Source organism: Peromyscus maniculatus, chromosome 15 (genome assembly GCF_049852395.1).
Source record: "Peromyscus maniculatus bairdii isolate BWxNUB_F1_BW_parent chromosome 15, HU_Pman_BW_mat_3.1, whole genome shotgun sequence".
Taxonomy (NCBI): Eukaryota; Metazoa; Chordata; class Mammalia; order Rodentia; family Cricetidae; genus Peromyscus; species Peromyscus maniculatus.
Window position 1 is genome coordinate 51,451,574 of NC_134866.1, and position 16,163 is coordinate 51,467,736.

General features: G+C 42.6%; 1 protein-coding gene across 4 annotated transcripts in view; it reads right to left on the reverse strand.

Annotated features, from left to right (window-relative positions):
• The window catches only part of LOC102917948 (baculoviral IAP repeat-containing protein 1a-like), a 152,437-nt gene that overhangs the window by 123,960 nt on the left and 12,314 nt on the right, over positions 1-16,163 (reverse strand). For all 4 annotated transcript variants that reach the window (XR_013044770.1, XM_076551957.1, XM_076551955.1 and 1 more), the window contains exons 6-7: positions 13,245-13,364; positions 11,113-11,212 (exon numbers count right to left, since the gene is read on the reverse strand). Coding sequence is in view for 3 of the 4 variants with exons in the window: in XM_076551957.1 (XP_076408072.1) it covers positions 11,113-11,212; positions 13,245-13,364 (220 nt within the window). In the remaining variant the exon portion in view is untranslated. The remainder of the gene's footprint in view (positions 1-11,112; positions 11,213-13,244; positions 13,365-16,163) is intronic.

Consider the following 16,163-nt stretch of genomic DNA (forward strand, 5'->3'; position numbering starts at 1 on the left):
TAAATTCTTTGTCAAGGAAATTCAGGTTTAAAGGCCATAAGAATGTGTTACTAGCTAGCTCCAGAGAAGTTAGGTAACAAGGAGGGCCCTAAGAGAGACGAATGGATTGCCCCGGGAAGGGGAAATAGATGAGATCTCCTGAGTAAACTGGGGGCAGGGGGGGCAATAGAGGGAAGGGCATGAGGGATGAAACCATGAGGGAATGGATGGTCAAGCTGGGGGAGGGATGGAGTGGGAGAGCAATGAAAGAGATATCTTGCCCATGTTTCCTTCTTATTCAATTGGGTCATTCTGAACTCTACTGATGTTCATCCTGTGTTATATCCATTAATGAAGAGAATGACTTTCTAAGCCACTGTTTGGAATCCTTTTTAAAATAACAGAGTTCACTCTTTGAGAATTTCACACATATATTGTGGCTTGGATGAGAAAATACCCCCCATTTGGTCATGTATTTGAACACGTGGTCACAGTTGGTAGCACTGTTTTTGAAAGACCATGGAACCTTTAGGAGGTGGAGCAGACTTTGAGGTTTTCTATCCTGGCTCTACTTCCTGTTGTTGCTTTACACTTCCTGTGTACAGATAAGATTGGTCAGCTGACTACCTGAGTACCAGGTCAACATCACACTCCTGCCGCCATGCCTCTTCTGTCATGATGGACTGTATCTTCTCAGAACTGCAAGCCCAAACAATCCCTTCTCCCCGCTGAGTGGCTCTTTGTCAGGGTGTTTGTAATGGTTTCAATGAAAAATGTCCCCCATAGATCAGATATTTGAACACCTCGTTCCCAGCTGGTGGCACTAACTAGGGATGTGGTGAAGCTTTGCTGCAGACATGATGGACCAGCCTGACTCCATCTTAAGGATGGGAGCCATGTTGTTATACGGTCAGAATAAGCTCATTTCTGTTGGCTGCAAAATTCAAGCTGATAGTGCTTTAGCCTGTTTCTGGGATTTGACGTGCTCCCACTCTAAGGAGTTTGACTCACACCTGGAACATACCCTGAGAAGACAAGATGCTCTGTCAAATAGTTTTGAAATGTTCAGCCAGGTTCCTCCATAACCAAGATTCCTATGGAAATCCCTCAACCCTTGAAAGTCCCCTAGTGTTACAGCCTTGGGGGGCTATATAAGCCCCATTTTTCCTGTGTTCTATACTATATTTTCAAACCCCGCACTAGAAGACATCCCTGTCTGACAGAAAATAAAGCTTGCTTCATCTGACCAAGGAATCTGGGTGGTGGTCTTCATTCAGTGGGGTTAACAGAAGTACATCACGGGGACAGGCTGAAGAGTTCATAGCCTTGCTCCACTTACATTCTCTCTCTACTTTCAGCTTGCAGTTGAAGATGAAATCTCTCAGCTTCCTGTTCCAACTGACTGCTACCATGCCTCCCATATCATTATGGACTCCCCCTCTAAGCGGAAACCAAAATAAACTCTTTTTTCCATAAATTGGTTTTGGTCATGGTGTTTTATCATAGGAACAAACGAGTATCTAATACACAGGTATAGCATATTTTGATTATATTTACACCCCCTCCCTGCCCCTCTTCAGCTGCCCCAGATGCCCCACCACACTGTATCCCTCCCAACTTCATGTCCTCTTTTCAACCTCTCTGAGTGCACTTGCTGCTCTCCATATGTGCACGGGTGTAGGACCACCCCCTGGAGTTGGGAAACCTGCCATGGACCACACCCCTGAAGAAAACTGACTCTCCCCCCTGAGAGCCATCAAATGCTGGTCGCTCCCCAGAAAGGGGAAGGTCTTGGGGAGTGCTTCCACAAACCACGCTGAAATGTTGACTGGTCTGAATATTTTGCAGGCAGCCATGGCCATGTGTGGTTTCCTTGTTGGTGTTTTGAGACAGTGTCTCACTCTGTAGACCAGGCTGGCCTCTAACTCACAAGAGATCTGCCTGCCTCTGCCTCTCAAGTGCAGGATTAAAGGCATGCCCCCACACACACACACCCAGCTTTCATGTGAGTTCTTGTAAGAACACTGTCATGTAAAGACAGCACTTCCTAGTGGTCCAGCTCAACGTCTGGCTCTTATAATTTTCACCCCTCCTTTCCCAGTGTTCCCTTAGCCTGGGAAAGAGGTGTGACATACATGGCCCATTTAGATGAGCACTCACAGTCACTTATGCACTATGACTAGTAGGAGTCCGTGAAATTCTTTTCTTGTTGAGAGTCTGGATTTAGTTCCTTCTAGGCCCCCATTAGCAACTGACAGCATGGGGGTATCCTAAAAACACACTTGGCTGATAGAAAATGGTTGTTGTTGTTATTATTTTCATTTTATATCTTGCTACTGTCTGTCTAGTAAATCTCCCAGACCTTTAAAAAATAAAGGTGGGCATAGAGCAGCACACTTGTAACTCAGAACTAGGGAGGTAGAAGCAGAAGGATAGAGAGTTGAAGGCCCTTCTCATACATAGTGAGTTTGAAGCCAGCCTGGGCTACATAGTACCCTCTCTCAAACGACCATCTTTAGGGAAACAAGATTAGGCAATCCAGACATGGTAGGTAGAGCATGCATATAATCATAGCACTAATGAAGCTGAGGAAAGAGGACTGTGAGTTCAAGGTCAGCCTGGGCTACACAGCAAATCAATGTCAGCTACATGGTGAGATGTAGGGCTAAAGATGTAGATTTGGGCTAAAGATCAGCTCAGCAGCAGAATGCTTCCCTCCTGTGGGCAAGGCCCTGAGTTCCGTTCTCAACATTCAGGAGTAGAGGGGAAAATAAGCCACCCTAGTGTTTTCACATAGCCCAATTGTTGAAGGAGTACTTAGAATGCATGACACCCTGGATTCAATTCCCCCTAGGCAGTGTGTGTGGTGGTGGTGGTGGTGGTGTGGATTGTGGGAATATTCTGAAATAAGCACTCCAACACCAATGAGAGCAGAAAAAGGAGGTATCACTGGTGGGCTGAAGCCAGACTAGCTCCTGAAAGGCCTCGGTATCCAGTTCAGTTTGTAGTCTCATCTCATACTTTAAAACCACAAGGTGAGACAAGGTTGGTGAGGTTGTTAAGGGCAACGATCTATTGTTTCAGCCCCAGGTAACAAGTGAAGTCATACTTTGCAATAGAGAGTTCAGGCAGTGCTTAGTGAGTCCCTGAATAAACCAATAAATCAGAATCTAACAACTGGCCTTTCCTGCCTTATCCTGCTTCAGTAGAGATGGAGATGAGAGATGGAGAGAAAGAGAAAGGGAGAGAAGACGAAACCAAAATCACCAAAAATCATAGGCAAGGCTAAGTATGGATATATGCACAGTTGGTAAAAATCATACAAAGAAATTAAAAGAAAAAGTAATTGAAAATCAGGACTGTGTTTACCCCTGGATAGGAAGGTCGAGCATCAGCTAGGACCTGGGGACAGCACAGGAGCCTTCTAAGTCATTGAGAGACCTTGATTTCTTGACTTTAGTGTTCAGCTCCTAGGACCTTTATTATTATCTTTTAATCATTGTATTAGTTATTTTATATTGCCATGATCGAATACCATGACAAGAAGCAACTTTAGGGGAAAAAAATTACTTAGGCTTAAGTTCTTAGAGCACTGGTTCTCAACCTTCCTAACACTGAGACCTTCTAATGCAGTTTGTGGTGACCCCCAAACACAAAATTATTTTTGTTGCTACTTCATAGCTGTAATTTTGCTGTTATGAATTTTAATGCAACTATCTGATGTGCAGGATATCTGATATTCAACCCCTGTGAAAAGACCATTCAACCCCTAAGAGGTTGACACCCCACAGGTTGAGAACCCCTGCTTCACAGGGTTAAAGTACAGAATGGTGGGGGAGGCAGGGCTCCAGGCTGCAGAGCAGGATGCTGGTTGATTACATCTCTGTCCACACACAGGAAACAGAGGGCTAACAGGAAGTGTAGTAAGGGTATAAACTCTCAAAGCACACTTCCAGTGACTTACTTCCTCCAGCAAGGAGGAAATAGCCTTCCCAAGCAATACCACAAACTGCTGACCCGGTGTTCAGATGGATGAGCCCATGGGAGACATTGCTCATTCCAACCACCACAACCATACATGTAAATATTTGGGGTACTCACACAAAGACAGTTGTAATTTAAAACAAAAAAGAAGTAGAAAAAGCAAAAAAAAAAATTTTTTTTTTCACATAAAAATAGAGGTGATAGATTTTTTTAGAAAAAGTCGTAAATAAAACTAGACTGCATCTTAACTTAAAGGACCAAGGATTAAGAAGGCCCCGTATTCACAATTTACCATCTACTACATCCAAATAAAAAGCAAAAAGTGAGCACTGCTCTCGAGCATCTTCAGACCTCACACCGAGAAGGAAATAGTCCTAGTTAGGGAAGTTGAGACAGATCTCACTCTGTAGTCCCAGCTGGTCTCCAACACGTGACCCCAAGAGGGGGGCTAATGGGACTGAGAGGAGGACAAGAGGGGGTGACAGGAGGATGGTGGTGACCATAATTCAAACACACTGTGTACATGCATGAAAATGTCATAATGAACCCATTATTAGTTAAAACTAATATCTAGTGACAAACACACTTTAGAAGACTCTTTCTAAGGATTTGTCCTATTATCACCTTTCTATCTCATAAACAGATAACTGATTTTAAAAGTAAAACAAACTAGACTTCAATTCTTCTAACATCAAACTGACGTAGTCCAATTTCACTTGGACTTTGGCTGCACACAGGACTCCTGTAGAACTAATCAGAGAACAGGAGACTCCAACGGGGAGTGGCTCAAGCCTGCAAAGGACTATCAGTCACACCAAAGGACATCTTCAACTGTGCTCCTCTTTCTTTACTTATAACTGCTTGATTTTAAAAATAAACTTATCTTAAAATCAGTCATACTGAGTAGCTCTCTTGGCTGAAGAGGATAGCTGCAGCAGTGAAGGCGTGGCAAGAAACCATTAAAAACCGCTTGGGAGACAGGCACGGCGGTGGAGACAAGCAAACGCAGGTAGGCCTGCGGCGGCGGCCCACAGAGGTAGACGGGCCCGGCGGTGGAGACAAGCAGACGCAGGTAGGCTTGCAGCTGCAGCCCGCTGAGGTAGACGGGCCCTGCAGTGGCAGCTGACAGGGAAATACAGGCCCAGCTGCAGCCGGCAGAGACATACAGGCCCGGTGGCGGTCCCCAGAGGCAGACAGACCCAGCGGCAGCTGACAGGGACATACAGGCCCGGCGGCAGACCACAGAGGTAGACAGGCCCAGGGAAAAGAAAAAAATATTAAGAGCCGCAAAGGAAAAAGACCAAGTAACATATAAAAGCAAACCCATCAGAATAACACCAGACTACTCAATAGAGACTATGAAAGCTAGAAGATCATGGACAAACCTCATGCAGACACTAAGAGACCACGGATGCCAGCCCAGACTATTATACCCAGCAAAACTCTCAATCACCATAGGCGGAGTAAACAAAATATTCCAGGATAAAACCAGATTTAATCAATACCTGTCCACAAACCCAGCCCTACAGAAAGCACTGGAAGGGAAAATTCAACCCAAAGAAGCTAAACACATCCATGAAAAATCAAGCAATAGATAATCCCACACCAACATACACCACAGAAGGACAACACAACACAACCAAAAAAAAAAATAACAGGAATTAACAATCACTGGTCATTAATATTCATCAATATCAATGGTCTCAACTCACCTATAAAAAGACACAGGCTAACAGAATGGATAACAAAACAGGACCCATCCATTTGCTGCATACAAGAAACACACCTTAACTCCAAAGACAGACACTACCTCCGAGTAAAGGGCTGGGAAAAGGTTTTCCAAGCAAATGGACCTAAGAAACAAGCTGGTGTAGCTATCCTAATATCTAATAAAATAGACTTCAAACTAAAATCAATCAAAAGAGACCAGGATGGACATTACATATTCATCACGGGAAAAATCCACCAAGATGAAGTCTCAATTCTAAACATTTATGCTCCAAATACAAAAGCACCCACATTCATAAAAGAAACACTACTAAAGTTTAAAACGCACATCAAACCCCACACATTAGTAGTGGGAGATTTTAACACACCACTCTCACCAAAAGATAGATCTACCAGACTGAAACTTAACAAAGAAATAAAGGACCTAACAGATGTTATGACTCAAATGGACCTAATAGATATCTACAGAATATTCCATCCTAACACAAAAGAATATACCTTCTTCTCAGCACCCCATGGAACCTTCTCAAAAATTGACCACATGCTTGGACACAAAACAAATCTCAACAGATACAAAAAAATTGGAATAACCTCCTGTATCTTATCAGACCACCATGCCTTAAAGTTAGACCTCAATAACAACAAAAATTATAGAAAACCCACAAACTCATGGAAACTGAATAATGCCCACCTGAAACATCAATGGGTCAAGGAAGAAATAAAGACAGAAATTAAAGAGTTCCTAGAATTCAATGAAAATGAAAGTACCACATACCCAAACTTATGGGACACTATGAAAGCAGTGCTAAGAGGAAAATTCATAGCTCTAAATGCACACATAAAGAAGATGGAGCAATCCCATACCAATGAATCAACAGCACAACTGAAAGCTCTAGAACAAAAAGAAACAAACTCACCCAGGAGAAATAGACACCAGGAAATAATCAAATTGAGGGCTGAAATCAACCAAATAGAAAACAAGAGAACAATACAAAAAAATCAATGAAACAAAGAGTTGGTTCTTTGAAAAAATCAACAAGATAGACAAACCACTAGCCAAATTAACCAAAAGGCAAAGAGAGAGAGCACCCAAATTCACAAAATCAGAAATGAAAAGGGAGACATAACAACAGACAATGAGGAAATCCAGAGAATCATCAGATCATACTTCAAAAACCTGTACTCCACAAAAATTGAAAACCAGGAAGAAATGGACAATTTTCTGGATAAATACCACATACCAAAATTAAATCAAGACCAGATAAACCATTTAAATAGACCAATAACCCCTAAAGAAATAGAAACAGTCATCAAAAGTCTCCCAACCAAAAAAAGCCCAGGACCAGATGGTTTCAGTGCAGAATTCTACCAGACTTTCAAAGAAGAACTAATACCAATCCTCTTCAAAGTGTTCCACACAATAGAAACAGAAGGAACACTACCAAACTCTTTTTATGAGGCTACAATTACCCTGATACCCAAACCACACAAAGATGCAACAAAGAAAGAGAACTACAGACCAATCTCCCTCATGAACATTGATGCAAAAATACTCAACAAAATATTGGCAAACCGAATCCAAGAATACATCAAAATAATCATCCATCACGACCAAGTAGGATTCATCCCAGGGATGCAAGGATGGTTCAACATACAAAAATCAGTCAATGTAATACACCATATAAACAAACTGAAAGAAAAAAACCACATGATCATCTCCTTAGATGCTGAAAAAGCCTTTGACAAAATCCAACACCCCTTCATGATAAAGGTCTTAGAAAGATTAGGAATACAAGGAACATTTCTAAACATAATAAAAGCAATTTATAGCAAGCCAACAGCAAACATCAAATTAAATGGAGAGAAACTCAAAGTGATACCACTAAATTCAGGAACAAGACAAGGCTGTCCGCTCTCCCCATATTTATTCAATATAGTACTAGAAGTTCTAGCTAGAGCAATAAGACAACAAAAGGAGATCAAAGGTATACAAATTGGCAAGGAAGAAGTCAAACTTTCACTATTTCCAGATAATATGATAGTATACATAAGTGACCCCAAAAACTCTACCAGGGAACTCCTACAGCTGATAAACTCCTTCAGTAAAGTGGCAGGATACAAGATCAACTCAAAAAAATCAGTAGCCCTCCTATGCACAAATGATAAAAGGGCTGAGAAAGAAGTCAGAGAAACATCACCCTTTACAATAGCCACAAATAATATAAAATACCTTGGGATAACACTAACTAAACAAGTGAAAGACCTTTTTGATAAGAACTTTAAATCTCTAAAGAAAGAAATTGAAGAATATATCAGAAAATGGAAGGATCTCCCATGCTCATGGATAGGTAGGATTAACATAGTAAAAATGGCAATCTTACCAAAAGCAATCTACAGATTCAATGCAATCCCCATCAAAATCCCAACACAATTCTTCACAGACTTGGAAAGAAAAATACTCAACTTTATATGGAAAAACAAAAGACCCAGGATAGCTAAAAGAATCCTATATGATAAAGCAACCCTTGGAGGCATCACCATCCCTGATCTCAAACTCTATTATAGAGCTATAGTAATAAAAACAGCTTGGTACTGGTATAAAAACCGACATACGGACCAATGGAATCGAATTGAAGACCCTGACATTAATCCATGCACATATGAACACCTGGTTTTTGACAAAGGAGCCAAAACTATACAATGGAACAAAGAAAGTATCTTCAACAAATGGTGCTGGCATAACTGGATGTCAATATGTAAAAGATTACAAATAGATCCATATCTGTCACCATGCACAAAACTCAAGTCCAAGTGGATCAAAGACCTAAACATAAATCCAGTTACACTAAACTTAATAGAAAAGAAAATAGAAAGCACTCTTGAACGCATTGGCACCGGAGACCATTTCCTAAATAAGACACCAACAGCACAGACCCTGAGCACAACAATTAATAAACGGGACCTCTCGAAACTGAGAAGCTTTTGCAGGGCAAAAGACACAGTCAATAAGACAAAAAGACAGCCAACAGTTTGGGAAAAGATCTTCACCAACCCCACATCTGACAGAGGATTGATCTCCACAATATATAAAGAACTCAAGAAACTAGACATCAAAGTACTGAACAGTCCAATTACAAAATTGGCTAAAGAGCTAAACAGAGAATTCACAAAACAAAAACTACAAATGGCTGAAAGACATTTAAAGAAATGCTCAATATCCTTAATCATCAGAGAAATGCAAATCAAAACGACTCTGAGATACCACCTTACACCTGTTAGAATGGCTACGATCAAAAACACCAATGACAACCAATGTTGGAGAGGATGTGGAGCAAAGGGAACACTCCTCCACTGTTGGTGGGAATGTAAACTTGTACAACCACTGTGGAAATCAGTATGGCGGTTTCTTAGAAAATTAGGAATCGAACTACCTCAAGACCCAGCCATCCCACTCTTGGGCATATACCCAAGGAATGCTGATTCATACCATAAAGGTACATGCTCAGCTATGTTCATAGCAGCACTATTTGTAATAGCCAGAACCTGGAAACAACCTAGATGCCCATCAATGGAAGAATGGATGAAAAAAATGTGGTACATATACACAATGGAGTACTACTCAGCAGAGAAAAACAATGAAAGCATGAAATTTGCAGGCAAATGGATGGAACTAGAAAAAAATCATCCTGAGTGAGGTAACCCAAACCCAGAAAGACAGTTATGGTATGTACTCACTCATTGGTGGATTCTAGATATAAAATAAAGAACAATCAGACCACAACCCATAGAACCATAGAGGCTATATGGAGGTCCCTAGGACGACTGTGGCATACAATAAATTTCAGTTTTACTCAATTATTAAAAAAAATAAAATAGCCGGGCGGTGGTGGCGCACGCCTTTAATCCCAGCACTCGGGAGGCAGAGGCAGGCGGATCTTTGTGAGTTCGAGGCCAGCCTGGGCTACCAAGTGAGTTCCAGGAAAGGCGCAAAGCTACACAGAGAAACTCTGTCTCGAAAAACCAAAAAAAAATAAAAATAAAAATAAAAAAAATAAAAAAAATAAAATAGCTAAATGAATAGAAACACATGAACTATGAACCAAAGGCTGAGGGGCCCCCAGCTGGATCAGGCCCTCTGAATAGGTGAGACAGTTGATTGGCTTGATCAGTTTGGGAGGCAACTAGGCAGTGGGACCAAGTCCTGTGCTCATTGCATGAGTTGGCTGTTTGAAACCTGGAGCTTATGCAGGGACACTTGGTTCAGTCTGGGAGGAAGGGACTGGACCTCCCTGGACTGAGTCTACCAGGTTGATCGCAGTCCTGGGGGAGGACTTGTCCTGGAGGAGGTGGGAATGGAGGGTGGGCTGGGGGTAAGGGAAGGGGGTGGGAGGGGGGAGAATAGGGGAACCCATGGCTGATATGTAGAACTGAATGGTATTGTAAAATAATATATATATATATATATATATTTTTTAAAAAATCAGTCATACTAAGGTGTTCACACAAAACGAAACTACACAATGTTCTTCCTCCAGCCTCTGAGAACTGGGACTACAGGTGCGCACCACTGCGTCCAGCCCAAAATACTCACTCTTAACCCTGCACATACTGATATTTACTTCTGAAAACACTCTTGATAATTACTTAGTGAAAACAACAAATTTCTTATTGCAATCGAACATTTCTAGAGAAATTTTTATGTGCAGAAAATGAGTAAAAATAAACCTGAAGGTGAACAGAAAGGGGGTCAGAGCAGCGCAACAGTAAAGGGCTAGCCTAGCATGCCCGCACAACAGTAAAGGGCTAGCCTAGAATGCCTGCGCAACAGTAAAGGGCTAGCCTAGAGTGCCCGCACAACAGTAAAGGGCTAGCCTAGAGTGCCCGCGCAACAATAAAGGCTAGCCTCGTGTGCCCAACTCACTGGTTCCATCCCCAGCACCGGGAAAAGAAAACCACAGAAAAGAAATACCTTTGTATGAAATCTTAGATATTGGAAATAGGAAATTCTAAAAGCTTCTAGAAGAAGCAGGAGGGGAAAGCAGTTTCTGATCAAAGGAATCAAAACAGTATGGAACTGCCAGGCACACCCTGGATGTTCGCCATTTTGGAGGCTGATAAAAGAACATCATGAGTTCAAATCCAACCTGGGCTACCTAGAAAGCTTGAGGTGGTGTGGGATATGTAGCAAGATGCTGTCTTTAAAACTATATATATTGACCCAGTCAAAACCAAGTCTAACTATGGGAGGAAAGCTAGACAGGGAGGATGTCATGGGAGGAAAGAGACAAAGATAAAAGTTTGTGTCCTTCACAGTGGGAACCAGAGGAGCAGGCAGAGACTCTCCACAGAGAAAGCAGGTTGGGGAGCAGTGAGGAGTAACTGTTGAAGTACACTCAAGGTTAAGGAATTCACCGTGCTCACTTGGGATAAAACCTGGTGTGCTCCTCTAATGGATCGTCCCCTTCCTCCCACTTTTCCATACATCCTCCACAGGAAAAACACCGGACAGAGTCCTTTATGCCTAGAAGGAAGGAAATGTGGTCAGTGTTACTCTGACATACACCTGTCAACTCACAAACAGATAATAATGATAGTAAAACCCTATTTGCATCCCCAATTAGATTGTGTGGCAGAGCCATGCACAGGTCATCAGGGGTCAACAGCCCACAGGGGACTCTTGGTCCTTGAGTGGGGTGGTCAGCAACAGTCACTGAATGTTCCTGTGCACTATGTATTCTGATCATCTCAGTCCTGTCATTCTGAGAGATTTCCAAGAAGAGAAACTCCGTGGCAGCAGAGATTTCTGTCTGATTCGGACAATGCTGACAGAGTGGACTCTCACAGACACAGGCGATCAATAGGCATTTGCTTAAGGAATAAACGAGAAAGAACATATGTGAAGATCGGAGGTGGAGGAACACAGGAACTAATTTAGGGGTTCTCTGTGAGTGAGATCATGGAGAATGACTTGTCTCTTCCCACAGCACTGCAGTAGGAGAACATCGCCCATGAGACCTGAGGGAAGGCAGCAAGAGAAGAGACAATGAAGAAGAGTCTGAGGTAAAAAGGTCATTCATGCTAGTGGACTACGTCTGTTAGATAAGGTGTCTGCACAATCCACATTCTGACCTGCTCTGACAAACTCGCAACATTATGTAATCACAGTGACAGATCTACAGAAAACTCCATCCCAACTCAGGAGTGCATTTGCTCAGGGGAACACTAGCCAGACGGCTAGGGAGCACGCCATATCTTCTCCTCATTCTCTCCTTGTACTTTAAGCAGTGACCCAACTGAGGGGAACCAGCTTTGTGGATCACCCAGTGGAGCTTCTGCTGGGCAGCAGCAACAGAAATGAGGAACTTGTGGAAGATTCTTCACAGTTTGAAACTAAGGAAATGAGTTTGCGGGTATTTCTCCTGTGAGCACTGTATGGTAAAAACAGGGACCCACATCCTACTTTCTCCCATTCTTCCTAAGCAATAGAAACTCCAAACTCTGTGTGTGTGCATGTGTGTGCACATGTGTGTGTGCGTCTATGTGTGTGTGTGTTCATATGTACATGTACTGCGCACTGCACATGCATACAGCTACCTTCCTCTATTGCTCTCCCCCCGTTTTTTTGAGGTAAGGTCTCTCACTGAACGTGAAGTTCACTGATTCAACAAGAGGAGTAGGCCAGTGAGCTCTGCAGATCCACCTGTCTTTGGAACCCAGAGCTGGGATCCCAGGCATGTCCCCTCACACTTGGCTTTTCACATAGGTACTGGGAATGTAAATTCAGGTCTTTATGCTCACACAGCAAGCACTTTGCTAACTAGCCAGACCCTAGAAACTTCAATTCTTAACAGGGCATAGCGTCACCCATGGAAAACATTGGATTTCTCAGCAACTCTCAAAAGTAGGTATGGCCATCTAAGTTCTGGTGAAAGAAATATAAGGGAGCCAGAGAGATGGCTCACTGGGTAAGAGGGCCTGCTGTGTCAACACAAGAACCTGAGTTCAAATCTTGGCATGTACATGAAAAGCTAGATGAGGCCAACCACACACCCATTACCCCAGTGCAGAAACAGCAAGATCATGGGTCTGGCTGGCTACCGCCTGACTCTTCATTCAGTGAGACAGCCTGTCTCAAGAGAATAAGGCAGAAGGGAATAGAGCAGGCTAGTCAATTCCTTCTGCTGTCCTCTAGCCACCTGCACCCACATGAACACACACCACACTCACAAACACACATAAGAGAAAGAAATATGAGCACAATTGTCTTGTGCCAGTTTCTGGAATCTCCTGGGGTGTTAGGGGTAAGATACAAGAGAAAGAAAGGTGTAGACAAAAAGACACGATAATTATTCCAAATGGACGACTGCGCTCACCATCAGCCCAGACCTCAGGTTCAAGTTTGGAGGCTGAGCACCAAGGGAATTGTGAGAAACTGAAGGTCTTATGAGACAGCAAAGGGATCTATGAGGAATGATGGAGAGCGGAGCCTGCTGAGTGGAGACAAATGCAAGACCTGGACAAGCCCATCTGGTGGACACAAAGGACTGACTCACCTGTGTAGAAAAGGCCTGCTCTGACCAGAGCTTCAACAGCCACAGGGGACTCAAGGGGCCAGTCCTTAAAGGTGTCCAGCCTTAGTTCTTCATTAGCGAAGACGCTGTCATTGCAGTAAGCTTGGGGGTTGAGGGGAGAAAAAAACAAAGCAAAACAAAACAACGATGTAGGTGAGAGCAGCAGGCTTTGATCGCAAAGTTCAAGTTAGCTGTGTGTGCAGGTGGAATGATCTGGTGTACTGTGCTTGCGTCAAAATAATTGAGGGTGGTTGGAAAAACATGAAGGAATAAAACAAGCAATCAATTCAATTTAACTAAGAAAAATATTTTTACAGTCTAGAGGCCTGTGTTTTATTTTACTTTTATTAAGCCATGGAGTGATAGGGACCAGCTCCCTAGTGCCACAATGTGTGGCCTCTGGGAGGAGCAGGCTGGTCCTTGAGCTTCTCTCTGGCTTCCTTCCTCTGATCGTTCTCCATCACTCATTTCAAGAAGCATGTTCAGCCCTTAGTTTCTCTCTCTTTGCATTTGTACAGGTGTGTGTGGGGGGTTGTGTGTACACAGGTACATGTATGGTACATGCGCATTGTGAGTACGTACAAGTGGAGGCTGAGGACAATCTTCACTGTTATTTTTCAATCCCTCCCCCTTTTTTTGAGAAAGTCTCACATTTGCCTTGCACTCACTAAGCAGGCGAGGTTGTCTGGCTATGGAGCCCCAGGGATTGGTGCGTCTGCCTCCCCAGTGCTAAGAGCACAAACCCATGCTGCCACACATAGCTTTTTCACATGGATTCTGGGGCTATGACTTAGGCCTTTGTTTCCCCAACCCTTATTAGTTTGTTTTGTTTGTGGTTTTTGAAAACAGAGTCTCACTATGTTGTCATGAGCTATTATGGGCCATGATGCAAATACACAAATTTATAATTCAGAGGTTAACCCACCAGAGAAATGATTCTCCCATGGGGTAACCCCATCAAGCAAGGTTTACAGACCACTGACTCTGAAAACTGTTGCTCCTGTCTGTAATTTCACATGTGCAAAAATATCTGTGGTATCTCCCCATTACCATGCATTTTCATATGATATAAATATGTAACCTCTTGATTGTATCTCAATCTTATGGGCACATATATTTGTGGATGGTCAGGAAGATGACTTCTCGTTAAGCTGTCTAATTTTTATGTGTAGAAATATACTAGAATATGTTTCATAACTAGATGTTGTTCCATGTGGACTGTAAGACACTTAGAATCCTGTCCTCTATAATTAGCCAAGCTGGCAGGGCATATTGGCCAGACATAGTGTCTCTGTGGATAGATCACTAGTTGGACTTTCACAGATTATACAGATTATTATATATATGGAATTACAAAATGTCTAGGTTGTTGAATCAAAGTCCTTCAGAGATAAAAGTGACTTGAATTGCTCACCAGCTTCCCCTGCCAGGTCCAGCTGATAATGGGATGGACAACATTCCCTACTCAACTTTTAGCAATTAACACTCTATGTACCTTCTAACCTCAGTTTTATGATATAAACTTGAACTTCAACTAACTGCTTATTATTTAGGTCCCAAATAACAACTAATCAATTAATCAAGTCCAGAGAGAAATAGTTTCATGTCCAGATAACTGTGGAAGCCACTGCCCGGGAAAGTGCCGAGCACCATGTCCCCACCTATGTGTTGCCATTGTAAATGGCTCTGCTCCTTATCATCTCCCAAGGAATGCGCTATGACCTTGAGAGGCAGCCTTGTGAATTTTTCTATGATTGCAAAGAGTCTCCTGTTAGAAATTTGTATATAGCCATGTAGGGAGAGATGCTAGGATTATTACAGCTGAGAAGATTTAGAACTAGGGAAGAAGAAATTGGAATGACATGGAGTTAGAATTTAGAAAAAAAATCAGAGCTGTAAAAAAGAATTAGAGTGGGAGAAAAATAAAAGAAAATGACTCTCAGAACATGTATGAGTCTTTTTCCCTCAGATAGATAGAAACTTATTCTTAAAGACCCACAGATAAAAAGGTTTTCTAAAGCCCTGATGCTGTGAAAGCATTCTCTTAGCTACCCTGGGAAGGGATCTGAGAGCTGGACTCACAGGCCTCTTTTACTATGTAGCTTTGGCTAGCCTAGAACTTAATATGTAGACAAGGCTGGCCTTGAGCACACAGAAATATGCCTGTCTCTGCCTCCTGCATGCTGGGATTAATGGTATGCACCACTACACCCAACCCTTATTAGCTCTTAAAATGCTCAATACATACATTAACTGTTTTGACAAGAACCCTGCCCTTCACTTGGTGCTGTGTGAAAACAGACTGTCCCAGTATTGCCATGTACTGCAGCCTGTGCAGCTCTGGACCTGACCTGACTGCAGGGACAGGGAATGAAGAAAGAGCAGACAGTGAGAAGAAATGACAGACGTGTGCACAGAAAAGCTGGGATTGGGTGGGTTGTACTTACTCTAACGGAGCAAGCACCAACGATGCATCAACCTGGAACGTACGTGATTTTATTAATATATCACAGGGGAGGGGTTACATGAGTTTATTATGTACATCACAGGGGAGGGGTTACATAAGTTTATTATATAACTCACAGGGGAGGGGTTACTTGAGTTTATTACATATATCACAGGGGAGGAGGTTACATAAGTTTATTATATAACTCACAGGTGAGGGGTTCCGTGAGTTTACTATATACATCACAGGGAAAGTGTGGTGGTATTGTGTTCCCCAAAATATTGTGCACACTAATAAACTTAGCTGGGGTCAGAGACAGAACAGCCACAATATTAAACATAGAGGATAGGCAGTGGTAGCACACGCCTTTAATCCTAGCATTCCAGAGACAGAGATCCATTTTTCATGGATACAGCCAAGCATGGTGACTCATGCCTTTAATCGCAGAAATCGAG